The sequence below is a fragment of the Brassica napus genome, chromosome A2, assembly GCF_020379485.1.
Source record: "Brassica napus cultivar Da-Ae chromosome A2, Da-Ae, whole genome shotgun sequence".
NCBI lineage: Eukaryota > Viridiplantae > Streptophyta > Magnoliopsida > Brassicales > Brassicaceae > Brassica > Brassica napus.
The window spans coordinates 20,821,226-20,843,266 of record NC_063435.1 but is presented as its reverse complement, the minus strand read 5'-3'; the positions used below and the strand labels follow the sequence as shown (position 1 = coordinate 20,843,266).

The following is a 22,041-nucleotide window of genomic DNA, read 5'->3' as shown; positions in this document are numbered from 1 at the left end:
TAATAAATATATAAATACTTAAAAAATATATAAAATTTTTTAAAAAAATAGTTTCAAACATAATTTTCGTTATCCAAAAAAAAATTTGAAAAAAAAAAATTCAAAAAAAAAAATTTATAAAAAAATTCGAATTTGAAAAAGTATAATTCGAAAACATTAAAAAAATGATTTTTTTTTATTTTTTATTTATTTTTATTTATTTTTATTTTTTTATTTTTATTTAAATAATGATTTATTATATATATAAATAACAATGACGTAAGAATCTTTTGCCACTTAATAAAAAAAGTATTTTTGAAAATGTGTTATTAGCGGTGGTAAAGTAAAAAGTGGTAACATAAAAATGGTAAACATATAATTTCTTCGTACATACGTCTTAAACAACAAAACCGTGAAAAATAACTGAAGTAATAGTGCCAGAGTTTTCTCTCCTCTCAAGTCTCCTTCATATTTTGTCTATCTAGCAACTGACCGAAGAAGTTGCAAAGGAGACGCAGAGTTGCTCCTTCTACTGGGAAACAGGTAAGAAACACTTCCTCTCTGAGGAATGTTGGATTGTTTAAGAAAAAAATGTTGGATTTTGTTTTTTCGAATAGGGCTAAAGCTTTACGAAGGAAAAATAAATGAAATTTTTTGTAGTTGATTATATTTAGGTGGATTAACTGATACATAGTTATGGATTTGCTCTTTAGTCTAGTTTTTTTTCGTAGTCACGGTTTTTTTTTTTGATTTCTTGAATTCTTGATTTTGACTTGAGTTGAAAGAAAGAGACAGAGAGATAGACATTTCAGAAATGTATTGTAATATGAGTTCTGCTATTATCATTCTGATCATTTTCTGATTGTTCCTTGTTTCATTTTGTTAGCCGTCAATGGCTCCTGAGAAGGCCTCTCAGCAGCCAGACATGGAGACAAAGTTGGAGTCAGAGCCGAAACCGAATCAAGAACCGGAGGCAGGAGATGATCTTGATCCAGCAAAATCAATCAAAAAGATCCGTACGATCGTGGAAACTTTGCATACACTCTTTCCACCCCAGCTACCGAACCTAACGAAGTCTAGGAGCATTCCTCCTCCAAAGTCTAAAGTTCAGAAGGTGAGTCTAACCCCAGCAATAAGTGCCCCAATTGGAACAACTTCTTTGAACCATGACGAGTCAGAGAATTCAATTCATAAGCTAAAACGTAACCTTCGTCTACTGGAGGAAGATGTGGCTAAGCTAAGAGTGCTTAACGAAGTGGTAGGAGAAGAGGTGAGCAGACACATCGTTCCACTCGACAAACTACTTCAAAAAGTGGAAAAGGGAACCACCAAAAGTCAGTTAACCAAAGGTATGAAGAAAGACTTGGAGGATGTCAACAAGAAGATCTTTAACTTGATGTGTCAGGTCCCTTTGCTTCCCAACAGACGCAGAAAGCCAGGAGGGTTAGATTCTGAGGACGGCGAAGTGGAGAATAACGGAAAAGGTATTGAATGCTTACCAGGCATCCATGCTAATGAAGAAGATCTCAAAAGACTCGCGGTTTTCAGACAAGTTAAAGAAAAGTTCATAGAGCTTCGTATTGACCGCAAGATCTGCATGCTGAGCTTTGCTGTGTTCCCGGAGAATCAAGAAGTGAATAGAACGATGCTCATGTATTGGTGGATTGGAGAAGGGATTCTCCCTGATGGAATCAAACCCGAAGATGCTGTGAAAGACATTCTCAAGGAGTTTATGGAGAAAAAGTTGATAGAGCCTGTAGAAAACAAACGCAAAGTGGAGCCAAACTGCTACAAGATGACACCCTTTGTGCATTCCTCAGTGGTTCTTATCTCAGAGGAGATAGGACTCTTTAGTATGTATCAGAAAGGGAAGAAGCCAAGGATGAAACACTCAGACTTGAAAAAGGTTTGCCTTGTGGAAGAATCATCAAGCCAGCCAGAAGCAAAAGCTAAGAAAATGCCAGCAGGGGACATTGAGACAGTGTTCAATGTTTCTGAGAGGTTTCCTGATTTTGCATTCAAGTGGTTCTCTGAGGACCAATCATCAGGGAAGAAGAAGTTTAGCTCTCTATCAAAAACTGCATACAAGATGCTAAAGGTGTTTTATCTAGGCAGATGGGAGAGAACCGCGAACCGACACATCGAGGTAGAGAACCCTGAGCTTATGAAGTACTTGAAGCACATGACTAAACTCAAGCTTCTGAGCTTTCAAGGGATCTCAAGAATTGAAAGACTTGATGATGCTGTCTGTAAGCTTCGGGAGCTCATCATCTTGGACCTCAGAGCTTGCTACAATCTGGAGAAGCTTCCAGACAAGATAGATTCGCTCAAGGCATTGACCTACTTAGACATCACAGATTGCTACATGATAGACCGGATGCCAAAGAGGCTTTCATGGCTGGATAACTTGGAGGTTCTCAAAGGCTTTGTGGTTAGTGATGCTACTGATGTGGAGACGTTCTGTTTGCTGTCTGAGCTGAAGCACTTGAAGAAGCTGCGAAAGCTAAGTATTACAATAAACAAAGGTGGTGAGTTCACTGTTTCTCAACTGTTTGTGGATATTCAGGACTTCTCCAATCTGGAGAAGTTGAAAGTGGCCTGGGGAGGTATTAATGAACACAACAAAGCTGAATCTACTTCTGGAGCAGTAAAAGAATTCATCAGGTCGATGACACGGCTTCCTCCTAATAGCCCAGTTACAGGTCCAAAGCCTCACAAGGCTCCAAAGAAGGCAGCCGTTCCAAGCCACCTTCCAGAGAAGTTAATGAAACTGGACCTGCAGTGTTTTCCTGATGCTGAACTGCCCACATTGCTTGAGCCTGGTAAGCTACGTACGTTGGAAAAACTCTACATCAAAGGAGGAACCAAACTTACTGGCTTTGGGAAGTCCGTGCCTGAGGAGCCAACTGAGTGCAGTGTCAAGGTTTTGCGTCTGAAGTTCCTTCCCAGGCTAAAAGTGGAGTGGAGGGAGCTGAGGGAACTTTACTTTCCAAAACTGGAGTTCTTGGATAAGTATCAATGCCCTCAAGTTAGTTTCTGCCCCTGTGATGGTATCGGAATCTGGCGCGACAAGTCTACGCAACTCTGAGCAGAGAGTTGCTCATTTTTCCCTATGTTTTATTTCCTTTTTGTTGCTGCTTCTATTGTTGTGTGTTTGCTTTCTAATTTTCCCATTGATGTCTTCCTTGTTTGCTTTCAAATGTTGTTGTTTGTTACCAGTTGAATAAAAGAGTTTGGAGTGTTTGTTTTGCTAATCTTGTGATACTTTTGGTTCTAAAGAAGCTATCATGGAATAAAGAAATGTAATAGATAAACTGAGAAGGTATACCATGTACAAGTGCGGAGAGAAGATGCAAGAGAAGGTAGAGAAGAAGGAACTGTCTCTTATGGTTTCGTCAGTTAAAAACTTCAACACTATCAGACACGAAGCTCCAGAAACATACTTGACATTAAAGAAGCTCTACTTAGAGATTCTTGATTATTGGTACAAGAGAGAGACATACAGACAACATCAAACCAGAGAAACAGAAACAAGAAATAAAGAAAACAAATCCAAGCTTGATAACACAATGACAAAGGGCTCTTCAATATTCTCAAGCGGTTGGAGGTTGAGTAGAACCGTTCTGCTCAGTGGTGGTGTTTTCTGATCCGGTTGTCCCATTGGTAGAACCGTTCTGCTCAGTGCTTTCATCGTCAAGAAACACGGGAAGAAGCGTGGCCAACAGTCTAACAGCTAGAGGAAGACCACGAGACTTGTTCATCAGCTCTTCAATGCATTTCTTGTCGTTCCTAGGAGGATCATCTTCCTCGTTCTCTATCCGTGCTGCATCATATATCCTCCAGACACTTAGAGAATCAGTCAGAGGCCAAAGACGATGTATCTCATGTTCCTCTGCCACTAACTTCTTCGCCAGATTCTTGTTCTCATCCCTGGTGGTGTATATGACTCTTCCACCTGACCCTTTAGGGAATCCATCTGAAAGATACTTTCCCCATCTCTTATCCTTCTTGAGCTTCTCCTCATCGTCTTGAAGCTTCTCGTTCCAGTTGTCCTCTTCTCGCACATCATCAAACACTATCAGATACTTCTTCCACCTCAGATTCAAGTGAAGCGCATAGAGCAAAGCAGAGATCTCCTTCTCCTTGGCTGTCTCTGCGTCATGTTTTTTAGATTCCACCTCAGATTCCATGTTGCTTTTATACTCATCTACAGCATATTTGTTGATCTTGACCAATATCGAGACTTCAACTCCAAGAACTGTCAAGATATTCTTTAAAACAGATATCTTACCATCTAGACCGTCTTCAGACCGTTCAGTGCTATGCATAGACACCCAGATTCTTGGAGCGTAAACACTCTTCACGTCTTCATCATTGAAAATGGTCTTGCATAAAGCTGTCTTCCCCACACCGTATTCTCCTACAACCACAAGAGTCTTGAACTCATTGTAGACCTTCTGGTCCAGCAAGAAGTTCTTCAATGACTTGATCTCGTTGCTGAAACCGTGGATTATATGGCCTGGAAGTTTAGAATCCGATTCCACACGATCAGTTTCGTCTGGCTCCAATGCCCCACCCTCTCTCTTTTTCAGAGTTCCTGTTGAGAGATATTTACTTTTGGGATCTTTTTGTTCTGTTTTGTTGCCGTTATTGGCCCAGTCTTCATATTTTTGATTGAAGAGGTTTAAGAAGGCTTCTCCTTGCTTTGGAATTTCTGGATTCATATTCAAGAGAAGATAGCAAATAAACAGCAAAATGAAAAGAAAAATCTGCAGGAAAGAAATAACAAGTAAAGATAAGGAAGAAACAAAAGAGAGAGAGAAAGGGGTGAGACTTACTTTCTTTTTTTTTTTTTTTGTCAACAAGGAGTGAAACTTAATTTAAGAAATAACTAGATTTTGATCTACACAATTCGTGTAGCTATTTTATTTTACAAATCTTTAATTATGATATTATCATAAATTTTTGAATATATAATCAATATTGTAATATTACATATTGTGTAACTTTTTAATCTTATTGTTCAAGTTTCTTACTTTATTAATCTATAAAATTTGTTTTATAAATTTTACTTTTTATTTTTGCTATAACATTTCTGAATTCTATACAATTAATTCATAATTTGAAATAATCAAATAGAGAATTTTTTCAACATGTGAAAGTATATAGCTGTTTAAATAAAAGTTTAACAAATGTTAATAACTTTATTTTTTATAAAAATACTACATAGTTAACAAAATTTAACATGCTTTAATGGTAAATAATAATTTATTTAAATGAAACAAAATTTTAAAAATAAATAGGTAAATTTATCAATTTAATATTTTTTATATCTAATCTATACAATATTTTTATTTTAATATATTATAGACTATATTATAAATTTATAAAAACAATAATACATATTTTCTGTTTTATAATAAAATTTAATTAATATTATTAATATTTTATTACTAATTACGAAATTAGGTAATGTATTATTTAATAAAAATCGTAATTAAATTTTGTTATATTTTTACTCAACAGATTTTGTTATAACTAAAAATAAAATTAAAATTAATAGTTAAAAATGATTTTTTATTAATATATTTATTGATTATTATGTCAAATTATATAATTAATGAAATTGACCTAGAATGATTTTCTTATTGTAGATAAAAAGATACTTTTTTTTTAACAGAGAAGCTTATAAGGTTAAGGGTTTTAAGAAAGTAATTATTTTTTTTTCTTTTGGACAAAAGAAAGTGATTAATTAAAGACCAACATTTTGAAGTCGTCGAACAGTATGGACACAAAAAGTCGTCGAGATAATAATATGTTCAATTACGAAATGGCCAACTTTACCATTATTTATTATTTTTTTGGCAACATATTTTACCATTATTTATATATGTAACTTTTTAAAATAATACATCCCGCTCAAGCAATAATACTCCAGCTGTCCTGGTAATATTTAAACACGTAGCAATAGAACATGGTTCCTATTTGGAATTAAAGTCACTGGCTGATATTGTAATAATTTGCTTCCAAGTAGGGTCCATTGGAAATAATGGAATTTCATATTAACATATTTTGTTTTTTTTTTGTGCACAACATATTTTGTTTCTGGTTGTCTTTTAACTTTGATCATTTATACCAACTTTTGAAACAAATAAATAAAAGAAAATATGATATTAATTTTTTTTGAATTTATATCTTATTAAAATTAAACTGAAACATAATACAGGAATAAATGTTATTTTTATGTGTCATTTACGATTTATCTTATTCAATATTTTACATTTCATTAGAATTAGTTTAGTCATTATTTACGGATTATAAAAATTTAATAAAAACACCATCACACTTAATATTTTAACATTAAATATATAATTTAAATTTTGAATATTTCTTATTTTTATTATAACCAAGTTTTATAGATCTTTTATTTTTTTTATTTTTAAATAACTAATTAGGTTTATAATAATAAAAATTAGGTTTATAATAATTATTGAAATTTATACACCTAAGTAAATATTGACTCAGTTTTTGTCTTAAAATATAAATTGAGTTTATTACATTTTAAAATCCAATGTTTTTAAATTAAATATAAATTGAGTTTATTACATTTTAAAATCCAATGTTTTTGAATTAAATAGGTTCACCAACCAATAGGATTTCATTATTTCAAATTCGATATCTTTTAAAAAAAAGAAACAAAATATTGTCAAATTATATTATGTTTTTAAAATAAATAAAAAGTAAAAAAAAATAGTAGCTACAGAAAAAAGAATTAAAAAAAAAAATCTTTTTAAAGTCGTCAGCAAAACACTAAACCCTAAATCCTAATCCTTAAACCCTAAATCCTAAACCTTAAACCCTTGGGTAAACCCTAAACCCTTAGGTAAACTCTAGATCCTTGGGTAAATCTTAAACCCTTGGATAAATCCTAAACTCAAAAGAAAAAAACTAAACCCTAAAGCTCTAAACCCTAAATCCTAAACCCTAAACCTGAAACCCTTGAGTGTTTTAGTGTTTAGTGATTTTGATTTAGAGTTTAAGATTTATCCTAGAGTTTAGGGTTTACCCAAGGGTTTAAGTTTTAGGATTTAGAGTTTAGGGATTAGGATTTAGGGTTTAATGTTTTGCTGATGACATTAATTTTTTTTTTGTAATTACTACTATTTTTTATTTATTTTGTTTACTTTTTAATTTCAAAAAGAAAATAGAATTTGACAATATATTTTTTTTATAATATATCGAATATGAAATAACATAATTCTACTGGTTGATGAATTTAGAGGTTCACACTAGGGTAAACCCAAGAATAAATCCAAAAATAACTCTTTATTGCAACCTTTTAAAGTATACATCCAGGTATCCAGCTCAAGAGTAATAATAGTCCAACTGTCCGGGTAATATTAAATTCGTAGCAATGGACTATGACTTCGAATGGGTAACTCAGATCAAAAAACGCAAATCAGAAAAAAATACAAATCAAGCAAAACAAATACAGATCATACATATCAAACATAACAAATGGAGATCAATCTAATTTAATAAATTATTATATTTATTTAAATATTTTATTTTTCATGAAAATTAATATTTTAAATAAAATAAAACTTATTATATATAAGCAATAAATATCATGTTGACAAAATAACAATAAATATCATCATTTTAATAAATATAGTGATTTTAAAATTATATGAAAAATCATCAAAATCACAAAAATTATAAAGAATATTATTGTTTTGTTCTTATTTTTTTGAATATTTATTTGATTTTTGGTTTTTTATTACCATTTGGTTAACCTATAGAACTCATTGTAAAATTATATATATATATATATATATGTTGTTGTATCAACAAAATCTTTATTTTAAATTTAAAAATATAAAAATGCATAAATGTATATGGAAGAAAAATGTGTTATTTCATTGATATTAAGTAATTATAATTAAAATTTATAATTTATAATTATATGCAGTTAAATATGAATTACCAAATATGAAAATAAATGCATAAAACTAAAACAAATATATAATTTTTGTTTATATATATGCATGCATGAAGTTTTATATAAATTTTGTATTAATGTTTAAAAATTATAGTGAATGTTAAATTTAATTAGTCTTTTTATAAAATAAATTATGAAACTGTTTGTGAATTAAAAAAAAATAAATAGAAGATAAAAGTATTTATAGGTTATTTAAACATCCTAAATGTTTTAGAATTTATTTAATGAGCTAATTAAAATACTCCTTGAATTTTTGAATTATTTTTAATTGATGTAAAGACAACCTGAAAATATAAAAACTAATTAGACACAAGGTAATTATCATTTTTTATTTGTAATAAGAAAGTATGTCCACTACTATAACGTATAATGAAAAAATTACCAAACTTTATTTCTGAGAAAACAATTAATCCCCTATATATTAAAAGAGATGCATTACAACATATTTTTGTAGCTACATTTTATCACCACAATCATTCTTAGAATTCTTAGAACAATTATTGACAACTTAATATTTAGATTTTAAACTTTGCATTGAATGTTGTTAAAATTATAAACTACTAAAACTATTAAATATCCCACAAATATTTTATTTTTATCATTGGTTTATGAATTTTTTTATAAAGAAATACAAATGATCAAAAATATATGAATATAAAATATTTTTTAACAGATGTCAATATTAAAAATGTGCTGTATATCTATGTTAATATCATTTAAACTTAATTTTATAACATATAAAATAAAAGAAGTGTTTGTCTGGATTAATAAAATTTATTTAATTATTTGTACCAATTTAATTATATACGTAATAATTACTAAATTTTTAATTATTCAATAAATATTTATTATTTCATAATATGCAAAAAAATATATAATACTTTAAAATAAACTTATATATAATATTTATTCTGTGCAAGGCGCATATCTTAATCTAATTTGTTAAGTAAACGAAGTGTAATAATGAAGAGTGTTTATAATCAAGGAACTTAAAAAAGAAAAACAGGCCATTTATTGGCTTTCTGCCTCTCGCCAGCACCTTTTCTTCTATAATCTGCATATCTTATTTCGATGTAAAGTTATGGCTGATATTGTAATAATTGCTTCCAAGTAGGGTCCATTGAAAATAATGGAATTTCATATTAACATGGTTGTCGTTTAACTTTGACATTTACACCAACTTTTAAAATAAAATATGATAAAAGATTAGAGATGATGTTAATATTATTGAATCTATCTTATTAAAATTAAAATTGAAACATAATATAAAAACAACCTTATTTCCATGTATGATTTACAATTTATTTTATTCAAATTTTAGTTAGTTTACATTTCATTAAAATTAGTTTAGTCTTTACTTTCAAATTAATAATTTTTAATGAAAACACCATCACACATAATATATATTATTGTAACATGGAATATATAATTTTAATTTTGAATATTTCTTATTTTTATAACCAAATCTTATAGATATTTTAATTATTATTGTTTAAATAACTAATTAAGTTTGTAACAATTATTGAAATATATATACCTAACTATTGACTCAGTTTTTGTCTTAAAATATAAATTGAGTTTATTACATTTTAAAATCCCATGTTTTTAAATTAAATAAAAAGGATTTTATCAGAAAAAAAAATAAAAATCAGTTTACAAATATGTTTAAAAGATAAACTAATTATTTAAAATTATTAAAATAAATTATGTAAAAAGTATAATTTCAGTCTTTAAAATCAAAGAGTAGAATCTAGTTAGATTATAAATATAGAGGTTGAATGTACTTTTACGGGTTTCTTGGAGAAGTAACTAGTGTTCACATGGGCAGAATTTGTTCTGTCTGGGAAACAAGTCTTCTCATTCCAATTTACAAAGCAGGTTTAGAGAACCTCATACTGTACTTGATATTTATTCTCTCCTTTCGTAAAAGATTAATATTTTAGAATTTTCACATTTTTTAATAAAACTTAATAAAATTTATCTATAAATGCATAGTTTTTTTGTAATTTTTTTTTTTATATTTTAAAACCAATAAGAATTTTAAAAATGTAATTAATGTTTTTGAACTTCACAATTTCTCATTATTAGTTGACAAAAATTACATTAGAAATACTCCATCTGTTCTTAAATATAAGATATTTAGTTAAAACACGCATATTAAAAAAATTATTGTTTTGTCTAGAAAGTCTCATCAAAACTATAAATTAATGTTATCAACCAATTACAAAAATGGATTATCAAATATGATTTGTTGCACGGATTTTAATAAAATAAAATTTTATCTAGAAAAATAAAAACATCTTATATTTTGGAACATCAAAATTCTTTAAAATATCCTATATTTAGGAACAAAGGTAATATAAAATATGTATCTTTTTGAAACAAAAGTTTTTTTTAGAATATGAATTTTTTAGGAATGGATGAAGTATTTGATTAGGAATTCGTTAAAGATATATATAAACAAAAACAAGAGAGAAAATTTACACAAGGATCCAAACATATTGATATAAAATATCTAGGTATTTTAAATATATATAAATATAGCATATATCCCTTTCCGCACCATTCATTTTTTTTTTTTTGGAACTTTACTCATCTTTCATTTTCAGGTTACCAACCAGTGGGAGTTTTGTTTAAATCAGTGTTTTAACCTTTTCCGAAATGACAAATTAGTATAAAGAACGAAAACAAAAAGCAGGAATAATACAATTTTAAAAATATCATGAAAAATAAATGTTTTTGCAAAATATAAAGCCAAATAAAAAACATAAAAGAAAGACGATGTGAACAGTGTTTGACTAACCTCAGGTCTCCTCCAAGAGGCTTCCAATGGCTGTCTGCACAGAATAACTGAACACCAAAAAAAAAAGAATTAAACAGACAAAGAAACAAGTCCAAAACCTCTTTAGATGCATCTGTGTTGTGTCTCAAAGACCATAATTTCTTGTCTGTTCCAACAAATCAGGAAATAACTCTGTTTCAAGATGGTGAACGCAATCCCAAAGCCTATCAAAGACATATGGGACGCATGGAGTATCCGAACTACCTTAATCTTCAGTCTCAGCCTCCAAATGTTTCTCATTTTCTTTGCACCTCAAAGGAAACGCACATCCAGAAAGGTACTACTCTCTCTCATCTGGTCAGCTTATCTTCTTGCCGATTGGGCAGCCAACTTCGCCGCGGGACAAATCTCTGATAGTCAAGGAGACGATGCAGAACCCGGAGAACCTAAAAATAACAGTAAACTCTTAGCTTTTTGGGTTCCTTTCTTGCTCTTGCATCTCGGTGGTCCAGATACAATCACTGCCCTTGCGCTTGAAGATAATGAGCTCTGGCTTAGGCACTTGTTGGGTCTTGGCTTTCAAGCAATCGCCACCGTCTACGTGTTTTTGCAGTCGTTACCAAACGATCTGTGGAGACCCATTGTGCTGGTTTCTGCAACAGGAGTGATCAAGTATGTTGAGAGAACATTAGCCTTGTACTTGGCGAGTCTAGACAAGTTTAAAGACTCCATGATTCAGCGGCCTGATCCTGGACCAAACTACGCGAAGCTCATGGAGGAATACGCGGCTAAGAAGGTTATGAAGATGCCTACACAGATTATCAAGATCGAGGAGCCTGAGAAAGATCCAAAGGCCGGCGCTAAGGTTAAGCCTGACGACCTCACTGAGCTTAATATTCTCCAGTACGCTTATAAGTACTTCAACATCTTCAAAGGTCTTGTGGTTGATCTTATCTTCACCTTTCAACAACGAGCTGAAAGCAAACGATTCTTTAGCGAGCTGAAACCAGATGAAGCGCTAAGAATCTTGGAGGTTGAGCTCAACTTCATCTACGAAGCTCTTTACACGAAAGCTGAGATTCTTCATAATTGGATAGGAGTCATCTTCAGGTTCATTGCTCTTGGATGCCTTATAGCAGCTCTCCGCATCTTCCAATACAAGGACAAGAAAGACTATGGTGATTTTGATGTTGGCCTTACTTATGCTTTGCTGATAGGAGGGATAGCTCTGGATTGCATTGCTCTTATCATGTTCTGTCTGTCTGACTGGACCTTTGTTAGGCTGAGGAAGATGAAGGACGAGGTTGATGATCCTGACACTAAGTTCGACAAGTTTCTTAACAGGATTCTTGTAGCCAGAGGGTTGAAAACAGAGAAGTACAGATGCTTTAAACCCAAGGATGCAGTGTCTCATGAAGTGAACAACAAACTTAACTGGTTCAACAAGATTATAAAGCCAATTCTCATTTCCATGAGGCTGAAGAAGGACGAAGACGTTGAGAAGGATAGAACGGACAAGACATGTCATGAAGTCCTTGACACTTTCTTTATGGTACGCAGGTGGTCTGAGTACGTACATGCACACAACTTGCTAGAGTACTGTCTTTGGATAACACCGAAGCGGATCCATCACACAAAGGGTTTCATACACATGTCCTTTGACTGGTTTTTCGCGGTTTTTCGCATTGGAGTTGTCTTTGAAGCCATTGGAAAAGCAATTGCATTCTGTTTCCACAGTATAAAGCAAGCGGGTCATAATGTTTACAAGTGGTTTGACAATAAGATAAGTGTTTTATGCAAGAACAGAAAATGGTTAAAGGAAGATTATATTAGGAGTTGGATCTACTGGACGTTCGTCATTGTTCATCTTCTTGGTTATCTGATAAGAAAGTTCATGGACTTCTTTGGGATACAAGCTCAGTTTGAGGAGATTATCTTTACATCAAGTGATCGTGTCACTCTTGATCTGTGGGAGCATATATTTGGAGAGGTTTTGAAGAAATCCCGTTTCGCTGACGACTCGGAAAGCGCCATGAGGGTCTCTTCAGCTAGAGGTGACTGGAGTCTGCGTGACATACAAGGTGAAGACAGAGAGACAGAGAAAAAGCGTGAGAAGCTTCTACGCTATGTGATGGAAATGGACTATGATCAGAGTCTTCTTGTGTGGCATATTGCAACCGAGCTCTTATACCAATCAGAACCAGCCACTGAAGAGAGTCATAGTGACCGTGAGTTTAGTAAAATCCTTTCAGACTACATGATGTACCTCATGATGATGCAACCAACTTTGATGTCAGCTGTTGTGGGTATTGGAAAGATAAGATTCAGGGACACCTGCGAAGAGGCGAAAAGGTTTTTCGATAGGAGGCATATCGAATACGGAGACATAAAGAAGGCCAGTGAGGCGATTTTATCTGTGACGGCTCCAGCAAAAGCTGAACCTATTGACGTGAAAGGTGATAGAAGTAAGTCGGTCCTGTTTGATGGGAGCATGCTGGCGAAAGAGCTTAAAGGTTTAAAAGAGCTCCCAGAACCAAAGGAGCTTAATGGCTTGAAGAAAGTCAAGGGAGAAGCATACATGTGGGAAGTAGTGAGCAAAGTGTGGGTTGAGTTACTTTCTTATGCAGCAACTAAGTGTGGTGCTATTGAACATGCAGCTCAGCTAAGCAAAGGTGGAGAACTCATCAGCTTTGTGTGGCTGTTGATGGCTCATTTTGGGCTAGGAGACCAGTTCCAGATCAACCAAGGAGATGCTAGAGCTAAACTGGTTATAGGCAAGTGATCCTCTAATAACCGGCAGCAACATTAGTTTCCTCCGTTTGCTTTTATTGTGTTCTTTTGTCGTTTCAAAGAGTAATGTCTTGAACTGTTTGCATCTGTTGTATCATTACCAGCAATTATATCATCTGCATTGTAGCTCATTGACCTTCTTGTTTATCTTCTGTTTGGCTGATACATTCATTTTTGTGAGCTTGGTTAATTTCTGAGATCCATTAGACAATTCTCCTAGTGATCGAAATGCGTTAAAAATAATTCAGGAAAGTGATGACACAAACGTTAAAATTATTTAAACAGAGAACAAACCATTAAAAATACAGACTGGAGTAAAGATATGAGTCATATGACTAACGAGGAGGCAGTCTTAAAGTAATGTACTAAAAATTCTATTATAATTTATAAAAAAATAATCATGGTCTTCGAATTTTAATCATAGTATTAAAGATTCAAATTGGATTTAGACATTTAGTTGATTAATGTATTATTATCCTTAAACGCCGCGAGCTCAACTTCTGATGACATGAACATTTATTTTTTGTTACCCAACAGCTGTCACTTTTGATTTTATTATTCAGCATGTTTATAAAGAAAGACCAATAAGCTAAAGTCGTCTCCCGCAAAAGAAAAAGAACGAACTTTTCTTTAATGAATATTTTGTTTATTTAAAAAAGAAGATTTTTTACGATGCGAATAACGACTAGTTTTTTAATAAACAATTTACAATAAATGTACGAAAAGTGCATAAAAGTTTATTATTATTAATTCGTAGAAAAAAAACAGAACAGCTAGACTTGAGTGAGTCGCTGAGTCGTCTCTTACCCGAGTTAGTGAGCGTCTGGTAAAAAAAAAAAAGAACATCAACGGCTTCCCAAAAACAGTCCACAGGCCCCAAATTTCTTTTAAGTCAATCTGAGAAAAAAAGAAACATCTGAAAACCAAAAGAAACAGAGAGAGAGAGAGTCGAAAGAAAAAATCCACATCAAGAGAGAGCAACAACAATGGTGGACGTGATACCAGAACACATCAAAGATGTGTGGGACAGATGGAACATAAGAGGAGCAATCATTCTGAGCCTCACCCTCCAAGCAATTCTCATCTGCTTCTCTCCTCTGAGGAAACGCACACCAAGAAGACTCTTGATCATGCTCGTTTGGTCCTCTTACCTCTTAGCAGATTGGTCTGCTAACTTCGCCGTTGGTCTCATCTCCAAGAACCAAGGTAAAGAACTCAAGAAAGATGACCCTCCACAGGACAAGAAGCTCATGGCCTTATGGGCACCATTCTTGCTCTTACATCTTGGTGGACCAGACACTATCACAGCTTTCGCCCTTGAGGACAACGCTCTTTGGCTCAGACATGTCTTTGGACTTGTCTTTCAGGCAATTGCTGGTGTTTACGTTGTTCTTCAGTCTATCCCCAATAGCCTCTGGTTGATAATACTCTTAGTGTTTATCTCCGGGACTATAAAGTATCTAGAGAGGACAACGGCTTTGTATAGTGCTAGTTTGGATAAGTTTAGAGACTCTATGATTCAAGCACCGGATCCAGGACCAAACTACGCCAAGCTCATGGAGGAGTACAAGGCCAAGAAAGAGGCAAGACTACCCACAAAGATCATTCTCATTGATGAGCCTGACAAGGAGAATAGGCCTAAGAAGTTGGTGCATCCAGCACAAGCCTCGGAGAAAAGAAAAGAAAAGAGTAAGTTGACTGACCTTGAGATTGCTCAGTATGCTTACAAGTTCTTCAACACATTCAAGGGTCTTGTGGTCAACCTTATCTTCAGCTTCAGGGAGCGCGACGAGAGCCTAGAGATCTTTGAGAATCTTACTGATCCAGAGGAAGCTTTGAGGATCATTGAAGTTGAGCTTGGATTCCTCTATGATGCTCTGTTCACCAAGGTCGCTGTTCTTCACACCGTTATCGGAACTATATCACGGGTGGTTGCTTCAGGGACCCTTGTGGCAGCTTTCATCCTCTTTCATAAGAAACCAAACAAAGGCAGTGAGTTTCATCCAGCTGATGTTGTGGTTACTTACACGCTGTTTGCAGTTGGCTTAGCTTTGGATCTCATTTCAATCCTCTTGTTTCTGTTTTCTGACTGGACTTGTGCTGCACTTAGTAGCTTGAAGGATGACCCCGACGAAGATCTATCACCGAAAGATCAGTTTTTCAACTGGCTTCTTAGTCTCAGAAAGCTTAGTTGGACGATGCAAGAGTGTAACAAGGAAGGTGATGATAAGTGTTCAAAGCATGAAGTGCTGACGACTGGATTCTTCCTCAGGAGATGGTGTGGAAGCATTAACGTGTTTAACTTCCTAGCCTACGCCACAAATGCAGAGGTAGCGAGGATCCACGACGCAAGAGGTAAACTCCGCCGCTACGCATGGACTGCCTTCACTTACCCATTTGAGAAGCTTAGCTTTATCATCCAAACACTTGGTGGATGGGTTCCCAAGTTGATCAACGCTGTGCACAAGAGGATCAGCCACAAAGTCAATGAAACGTCAAGAAAACATCCTTGGGCTCGTAGTACCATCTACCCTTTTTATTTCGGGTTCCTTTCCCGCATTCCTCATTTCATCAAGTTTGTGTGGGATAAGTTCAGTGACTTCTTCGACATCTCGGATATGCTTGACATGGTTTACAAGACGCTGTTTGTGCACGGAGAGCCCATGACTAAAGAGCTCTGGGCGTTCATGTTCAATGAGCTCAAATACAAGTCAAAGTTTGGAGACAGTCCTGAAAATGCTAAAAGGATATCTCTGGCTCGAGGACAATGGACTTTGCGAGACAACCTTCCAGAGGATGCAGACAGGGAGAAGCTGGTGGGTTATGTCACAAACTTTGATTATGATCAGAGTCTTTTGATGTGGCACATTGCAACCGAGCTCTGTTACCAACAGGAAGAGACTATCCCTGAGGGATATGATAAAAGTAAGCATTACAGCAACCGTGAGTTCAGCAAAATCATTTCAGACTACGTGATGTATCTCCTGATCATGCAACCTGGTCTGATGTCCGAGGTCGCTGGAATTGGGAAGATAAGATTCAGAGACACGATGGCTGAAGCTGACAAGTTCTTCCACAGGAGGCATATTGAGAACGTTAGAGATGTGAAGATTGCTAGCAAGACGATCCTTGACGTTAGTAGTGATATTGATCCAATGGGTGTTAAGGGAGATAGAAGCAAGTCTGTGTTGTTTGATGCTAGCAGGTTAGCTAAGGACCTTAGGCAGCTGGAAGAGAGGTATGGGAAAGACAAATGGGAGATACTGAGCAAAGTGTGGGTGGAACTGCTATGTTATGCAGCTTGTCATTGCGATTCTACAGCTCATGTGGAGCAGCTTAGTAGAGGTGGTGAGCTGATCAACTTTGTTTGGCTTTTAATGGCTCACTTTGGATTAACAGATCAGTTCCAAATCAACAAAGGAGATGCCAGAGCGAAACTCATAATAGGCAAGTGATCAAAAAACACATTTCTTGGTGTTTTTTTCATTCTTGCATTGTAGTTTTCTACTTTCTCTGCACAACTATGAACTCTTTTCTGCATAGAAATGTTGTTGACATTGTATGTTTTATGATAGAACCTTTTTTTTTTTTAATGGTGGTTTCTTTATGATGGAACCTTGTGATGTCTATTGCACTGTTTGCTCAAACATGAACTCTTTCTCACGTATGTATGCTTTAAGACCAGTATGGTACAATCACTCTGTGATCTTCAATAAGACTGAAGAATGAAGAAACCATAGACACAAATCAAATCCAGTGATATCAAACTCCAAGTGTACAATGAATCAACCAACAGATCACGTCGATGCTTGAAATCGTTCAGGGTATCTAACATTTTCTTCTAGGGCTGGATCAAATCGTTCTCCCTCCCATTCTTCAGTTTCAGTATTGTTTTTTTGGTTCACTCAATTGATTTATATTAAACATTTGGATGGAATACAAGTTGCGATACCTAAGCCAGTTGAACACGTCAAAATCTCTTGAAATACAACCCAAAAGAATAAAACTAAAACCCAAAAGAAAAAACTGAAACATAACTTAAGACAAGAAAATTCCTACAACTAAACCTTTTTACCATCCTAAAAGACCCAAGGTAATACCGTAGAAACAAGTAATCACAAATCCAATGTTCATAAAACACTGATTTGACTCACAATGATATACTCCGACTACAAGTACGGAACTCAACAAACTGAAATTGTCCGGAAAAGTTCTAGAGAAAAATGAGAAGAAGAGAAAATGCAACAATATTTTTCTGATACTCTCCTAACAAATTTTGCTCTGTTTATAAACGGAGTCAACCCATTCAGTTACGCAGTTGATCCAAAAGCTGAAGTGGATTGCTGACTCAGCATCCTTCTTTTATTCTTCATTATAACTATATCAAATCTCCCTCCATTCGAAAACATTGACTTCAAGGTTTATAATTCGGAAACCTCTTCTCCACATCAAAGAAAAATTCTCATGTAGCTTCATCACTCGGTTCGTTAACCCACTTCACCAGCACCATAGTAGTAGGACGGTGCTGACGACGAACCATCTTCCTTTCCAAAATGCTCTCAGGTTCCTTAGAGATCACGTCTTGACCGCTTTTGGTAACTCAGTAGAAACCAGCACATTACCTACCACCTCATTCAGTTGTGAAACATGGAAAGCATAGTGTATCCTTGATGAAGTAGGTAACCTCAATTTATACGCCACCTTCCCACAGAGATCAACAAATCTCATAAGGCTCATAATACTTCGGAGACAACTTTTCAATAGAACGATACACCACTGACTGTTGCCTACAGGGCTGCAGCTTAACAAAGATAGAATCACCAACGTTAAAGCTTCTTTCCATTCGATGCTCGTCAGCCACTTGTTTCATACGATGTTGAGCTCGCATCAGATGAAACTTCAACAACAAAACCATCTTCTCGCGCTCCTCCAATGATCTAGCCACGACATCAACTTTTGTTTCTTCTGGAAGGTATGCAAATGTTGAGGTTGAGGCTGACCATAAACTTCTTCAAAAGGGGTCATTTGGATTGAAGTATGAAAGTTGGAATTGTATCAGAACTCAACTAAAGCCAACCATTTGCTCCACATATGCGGTCTGTCACTACACATACATCTCAAATATGTTTCCAGACATATGTTTACTACCTCTATTTGCCCATCACTTTGAGGGTGGTAAGCATTTGAGAAGTTAAGAGCCACTCCTTGCAGACTAAACAACTCACGCCAAAATTCGCTTAAGAAACACTGTCACGGTCACTAACAATGGATCTCAGAAACTCATGATGCTTGAATACATTATCCAAGAAGGAATAAGCTACCGATGAAGCAGAGTAAGGGTGTGACAAGGCAACAAAGTGAGCTGCTTTGGTTAATCTGTCTACAAACACCAATATCACTGATTTTTCCGAAGACTTAGGGAGGCCATCAATAAAATCTATAGAGATATCTGTCCACACAGCTTCAGGTATTGGTAAGGGTTGAAGTAAACCAGAAGATGTCGTGGAGTCATACTTACAGCACTGACAAGTATCACAGCCACGAATGAATCTTTGAACATCAAGTGCCATTCCCTTCCAATAAAAGAGACCTTTCACTCGTTAGTTAATGACGTCTCTCCCGGAATGACCACCAGCACTTGAATTATGCAGCCACTCTAAGATTGCCTGCTTAATCAACGGATCATCAGAAATGACAATCTTATTCTTCCTACGCAACACTTCTTGAGACCATGAATAATGTTTCTTAGACAATGGTTTTTTCTTCAAACTCGCAATCAACTCCTTTACTTTGTTATCTTTATCATAGGTCTCATGTATTTGTTTCAGCAGATCACATTCCAACACAAATAAGGCCATATGCAAGACTTCAGCTCCATCCATTCTAGATAAGGCGTCATCAGCAAGATTCTCCTTTTCCTGCTTGTATTGGATCTCATAGTCAAACTCGAAGAGTTTGGGGAGCCACTTCTGTTGAATAAGAGTGTTCAGACGCTGCTCCAAGAGATACTTCAAACTCATTTGATCGGTTTTGATAATAAATATCATACGAAAAGGTAATGTCTCCACTTCTGAACATCAAACACTACAGCAATTAGTTCCTTCTCGTAAATATAAAGACGAAGTTGCTTCCCCTTCAAATGTCTACATATATATGCCAAAGGATGACCATTTTGCATCAAAATCGTGCCGCTACCTTGACCACAAGCATCAGTCTCCACCACAAACGGTTGATCAAACCGTGGTAAAGCTAATATATGTGTCTCAAAAAGCGCCTTCCTCAACTCAACAAATGCAAGCTTTGCTTCAGCTGACCATTGTAAACATTCTTTATTCGTTAAAGTCGTTAATGGTCTGGCAATCACTCCAAAATCCTTCACAAACCTCCTATAATAACCAGCCAATCCCAAAAACCCTCTCAAATGTTTCAAATTCTCAGGAATCTTCCACTCTGCAACAGCTTTCACCTTCTCTGGATCCGTTGACACCCATTCTGCTTGGATAAAATGTCCAAGATATTTAACCCGTTTAGTAGCAAAGTCACACTTGCTACGCTTAGCAAAGAGGTTGTTCTGTCGCATCAACTCAAAAACTCTGCGAAGATAACCCAAGTGTTGCTCAAGAGTAGAGCTGTACACTAAGATGTCATAAAAAAAATATCAGAACACCCTTCCTCAAAAGCTCCTTAAAGACTGAGTTCATTAAGCCTTGAAAGGTTGCTGGAGCGTTTGTAAGTCCAAAGGGCATGACTGTGTAAACATAGTGACCGCTATGAGTTTTAAACACAGTCTTATGCACATCTGGAGGATACTTACACACTTGATGATAACCATCGCGAAGGTCTATCTTCGAATAAATCCGGGAACCACCCAACTCGTCCATCAAATCATCAATTAGAGGAATATGAAATTTATCTTTCATAGTTGTGTTGTTAAATCCCCTATAATCCACACATAACCTCCATGAACCATCTTTCTTCTTAACCAGCACCACTAGAGAAGCATATGGACCATAGTTTGCTTGTATGGTACCCGCTGAGAGAAACTCTTGAACCATCTTATCAATTTCATTCTTTTGGTGTACTGCATAGCAATAAGACCTTTGGTTCACTTGAATAGCACCTTCTATCAGTGGTATCCTATGATCATGATGACCTCTCAATGGTGATAAAGCTATAGGTTCATCAAAAATATATTTATACTCCTCAATTAGTTTTTCCACTTCCATCGCTAGTTCTTCAGATCTTGTCTTAACAACTGCAGAGCACAACTGCACCTCTGTTTGCTCTGTCAACATCTGTGTAGAAATCGTTGGCAATTGTACTGAATCTTCTTGATGTTTGTTCAACTTAGCAGCTTTCACCTCCCGTATAGATCTTTCTCTGATCCCATGTAACAAGACTTTACGGCGATCCATTTTGAATAACATTGTCAAGTTTTAAAAGTCCCAAGTTATTGGTCCCCATTGCTGCAACCACTGAACACCCGAAACCATATCACAACCTCCCAAAAGAATCAGCATGAAATCAATTGTAAAAGTAATACTGTGAAAGTTCGACTCTAACCCCTCCACAAATGCTGACACGCCCAACTTATGACCATCTGCTACTGTCACTTTTGTTAAACCAGCTGGCTTAAGTGTGCATTTCAACTTCTCAGGCACACTCTTGTCAAGAAAGTTGTGTGTTGAACCCGTGTCAATGAGTATGAAAAGTGATATTTTCCCATGTGTTCATTTAACTTTCATCGTCTTGTAATCAGAAATGCCATCAATAGCATTAACCGAAATTTGAGCTACTTCACCTCCATCTTCCATTCCCAACTCCTCCTCCTCATCATTAATCTCATCATCCTCTTCCACTTCAATCATGAACAACTGTGACTTCTTATGCTTGAGATAATGACCATGAATAAACTTCTCATCACAAAAGTAACAGAGTCCTTCAGCTCTTCTTCTACTCATTTCTTCTTATGATAGAAACTTTCGTGGTTGATTCTCTAACGGTTTGTCTTTGTTAACTATCAAACCCTCTTTGTAGTCAACCTCCTTCTTATATGGTAACACGGCCTTTGTTGCTACTGATTGTTTAGTCTGCGACCAAACTGGTGGTGTAGCTTTCCTCGGATGTGCCATCTCATAGAGTTTCCCAAGCATCAAACATTGGCGTACCGATTGAGACTGAAACATCCTTATATGCATCCGAGTGTCCATTCTCAGGCCTCAAAGATAAGCACTGACCAAATACTCCTCTGAAAGCTTAACTCTTGTTTTAATCAACTCGAATTTCCCATGATAATCCACAATACCATCCGTCTCTTGTAACTTCTTAAGCTCAACAATTGGATCGTCAAACAATTCTTCGAACCTCTCCACCAGTAGCGACTTATACAATGGCCAGTTGAACAATAAATTTTGATTCTCTTCTTGTTGAACTACAGACTGATGCCATGTTGCAACAACCATCAAAATGAATCGAAGCCAATCCTGCC

General features: G+C 35.1%; 4 protein-coding genes across 4 annotated transcripts; 3 read left to right on the top strand and 1 right to left on the bottom strand.

The window, feature by feature from the left end:
- The first annotated feature begins 367 nt into the window (after window positions 1-367).
- On the top strand, window positions 368-3,233 carry LOC106381674 (disease resistance RPP13-like protein 4). Its single transcript, XM_013821599.3, has 2 exons — window positions 368-522; window positions 866-3,233. Exon 2 carries the CDS (start codon window positions 872-874, stop codon window positions 3,065-3,067), a length of 2,196 nt encoding a protein of 731 aa, XP_013677053.2. The 5' UTR covers window positions 368-522; window positions 866-871; the 3' UTR covers window positions 3,068-3,233.
- A 176-nt stretch (window positions 3,234-3,409) lies between these two features.
- Window positions 3,410-4,822, bottom strand: LOC106381676 (probable disease resistance protein At5g45440). Its single transcript, XM_013821600.3, has one exon. It carries the CDS (start codon window positions 4,701-4,703, stop codon window positions 3,573-3,575), a length of 1,131 nt encoding a protein of 376 aa, XP_013677054.1. The 5' UTR covers window positions 4,704-4,822; the 3' UTR covers window positions 3,410-3,572.
- Window positions 4,823-10,090: 5,268 nt separating this feature from the next.
- LOC125586964 lies at window positions 10,091-13,764 on the top strand. Its single transcript, XM_048756950.1, has one exon. It carries the CDS (start codon window positions 10,966-10,968, stop codon window positions 13,543-13,545), a length of 2,580 nt encoding a protein of 859 aa, XP_048612907.1. The 5' UTR covers window positions 10,091-10,965; the 3' UTR covers window positions 13,546-13,764.
- A 601-nt stretch (window positions 13,765-14,365) lies between these two features.
- Window positions 14,366-17,200, top strand: LOC106381672. The gene has a single exon (XM_013821597.3). The coding sequence runs from the start codon at window positions 14,540-14,542 to the stop codon at window positions 17,006-17,008; it is 2,469 nt and encodes an 822-aa protein (XP_013677051.1). The 5' UTR covers window positions 14,366-14,539; the 3' UTR covers window positions 17,009-17,200.
- The last annotated feature ends 4,841 nt before the right edge of the window (window positions 17,201-22,041 follow it).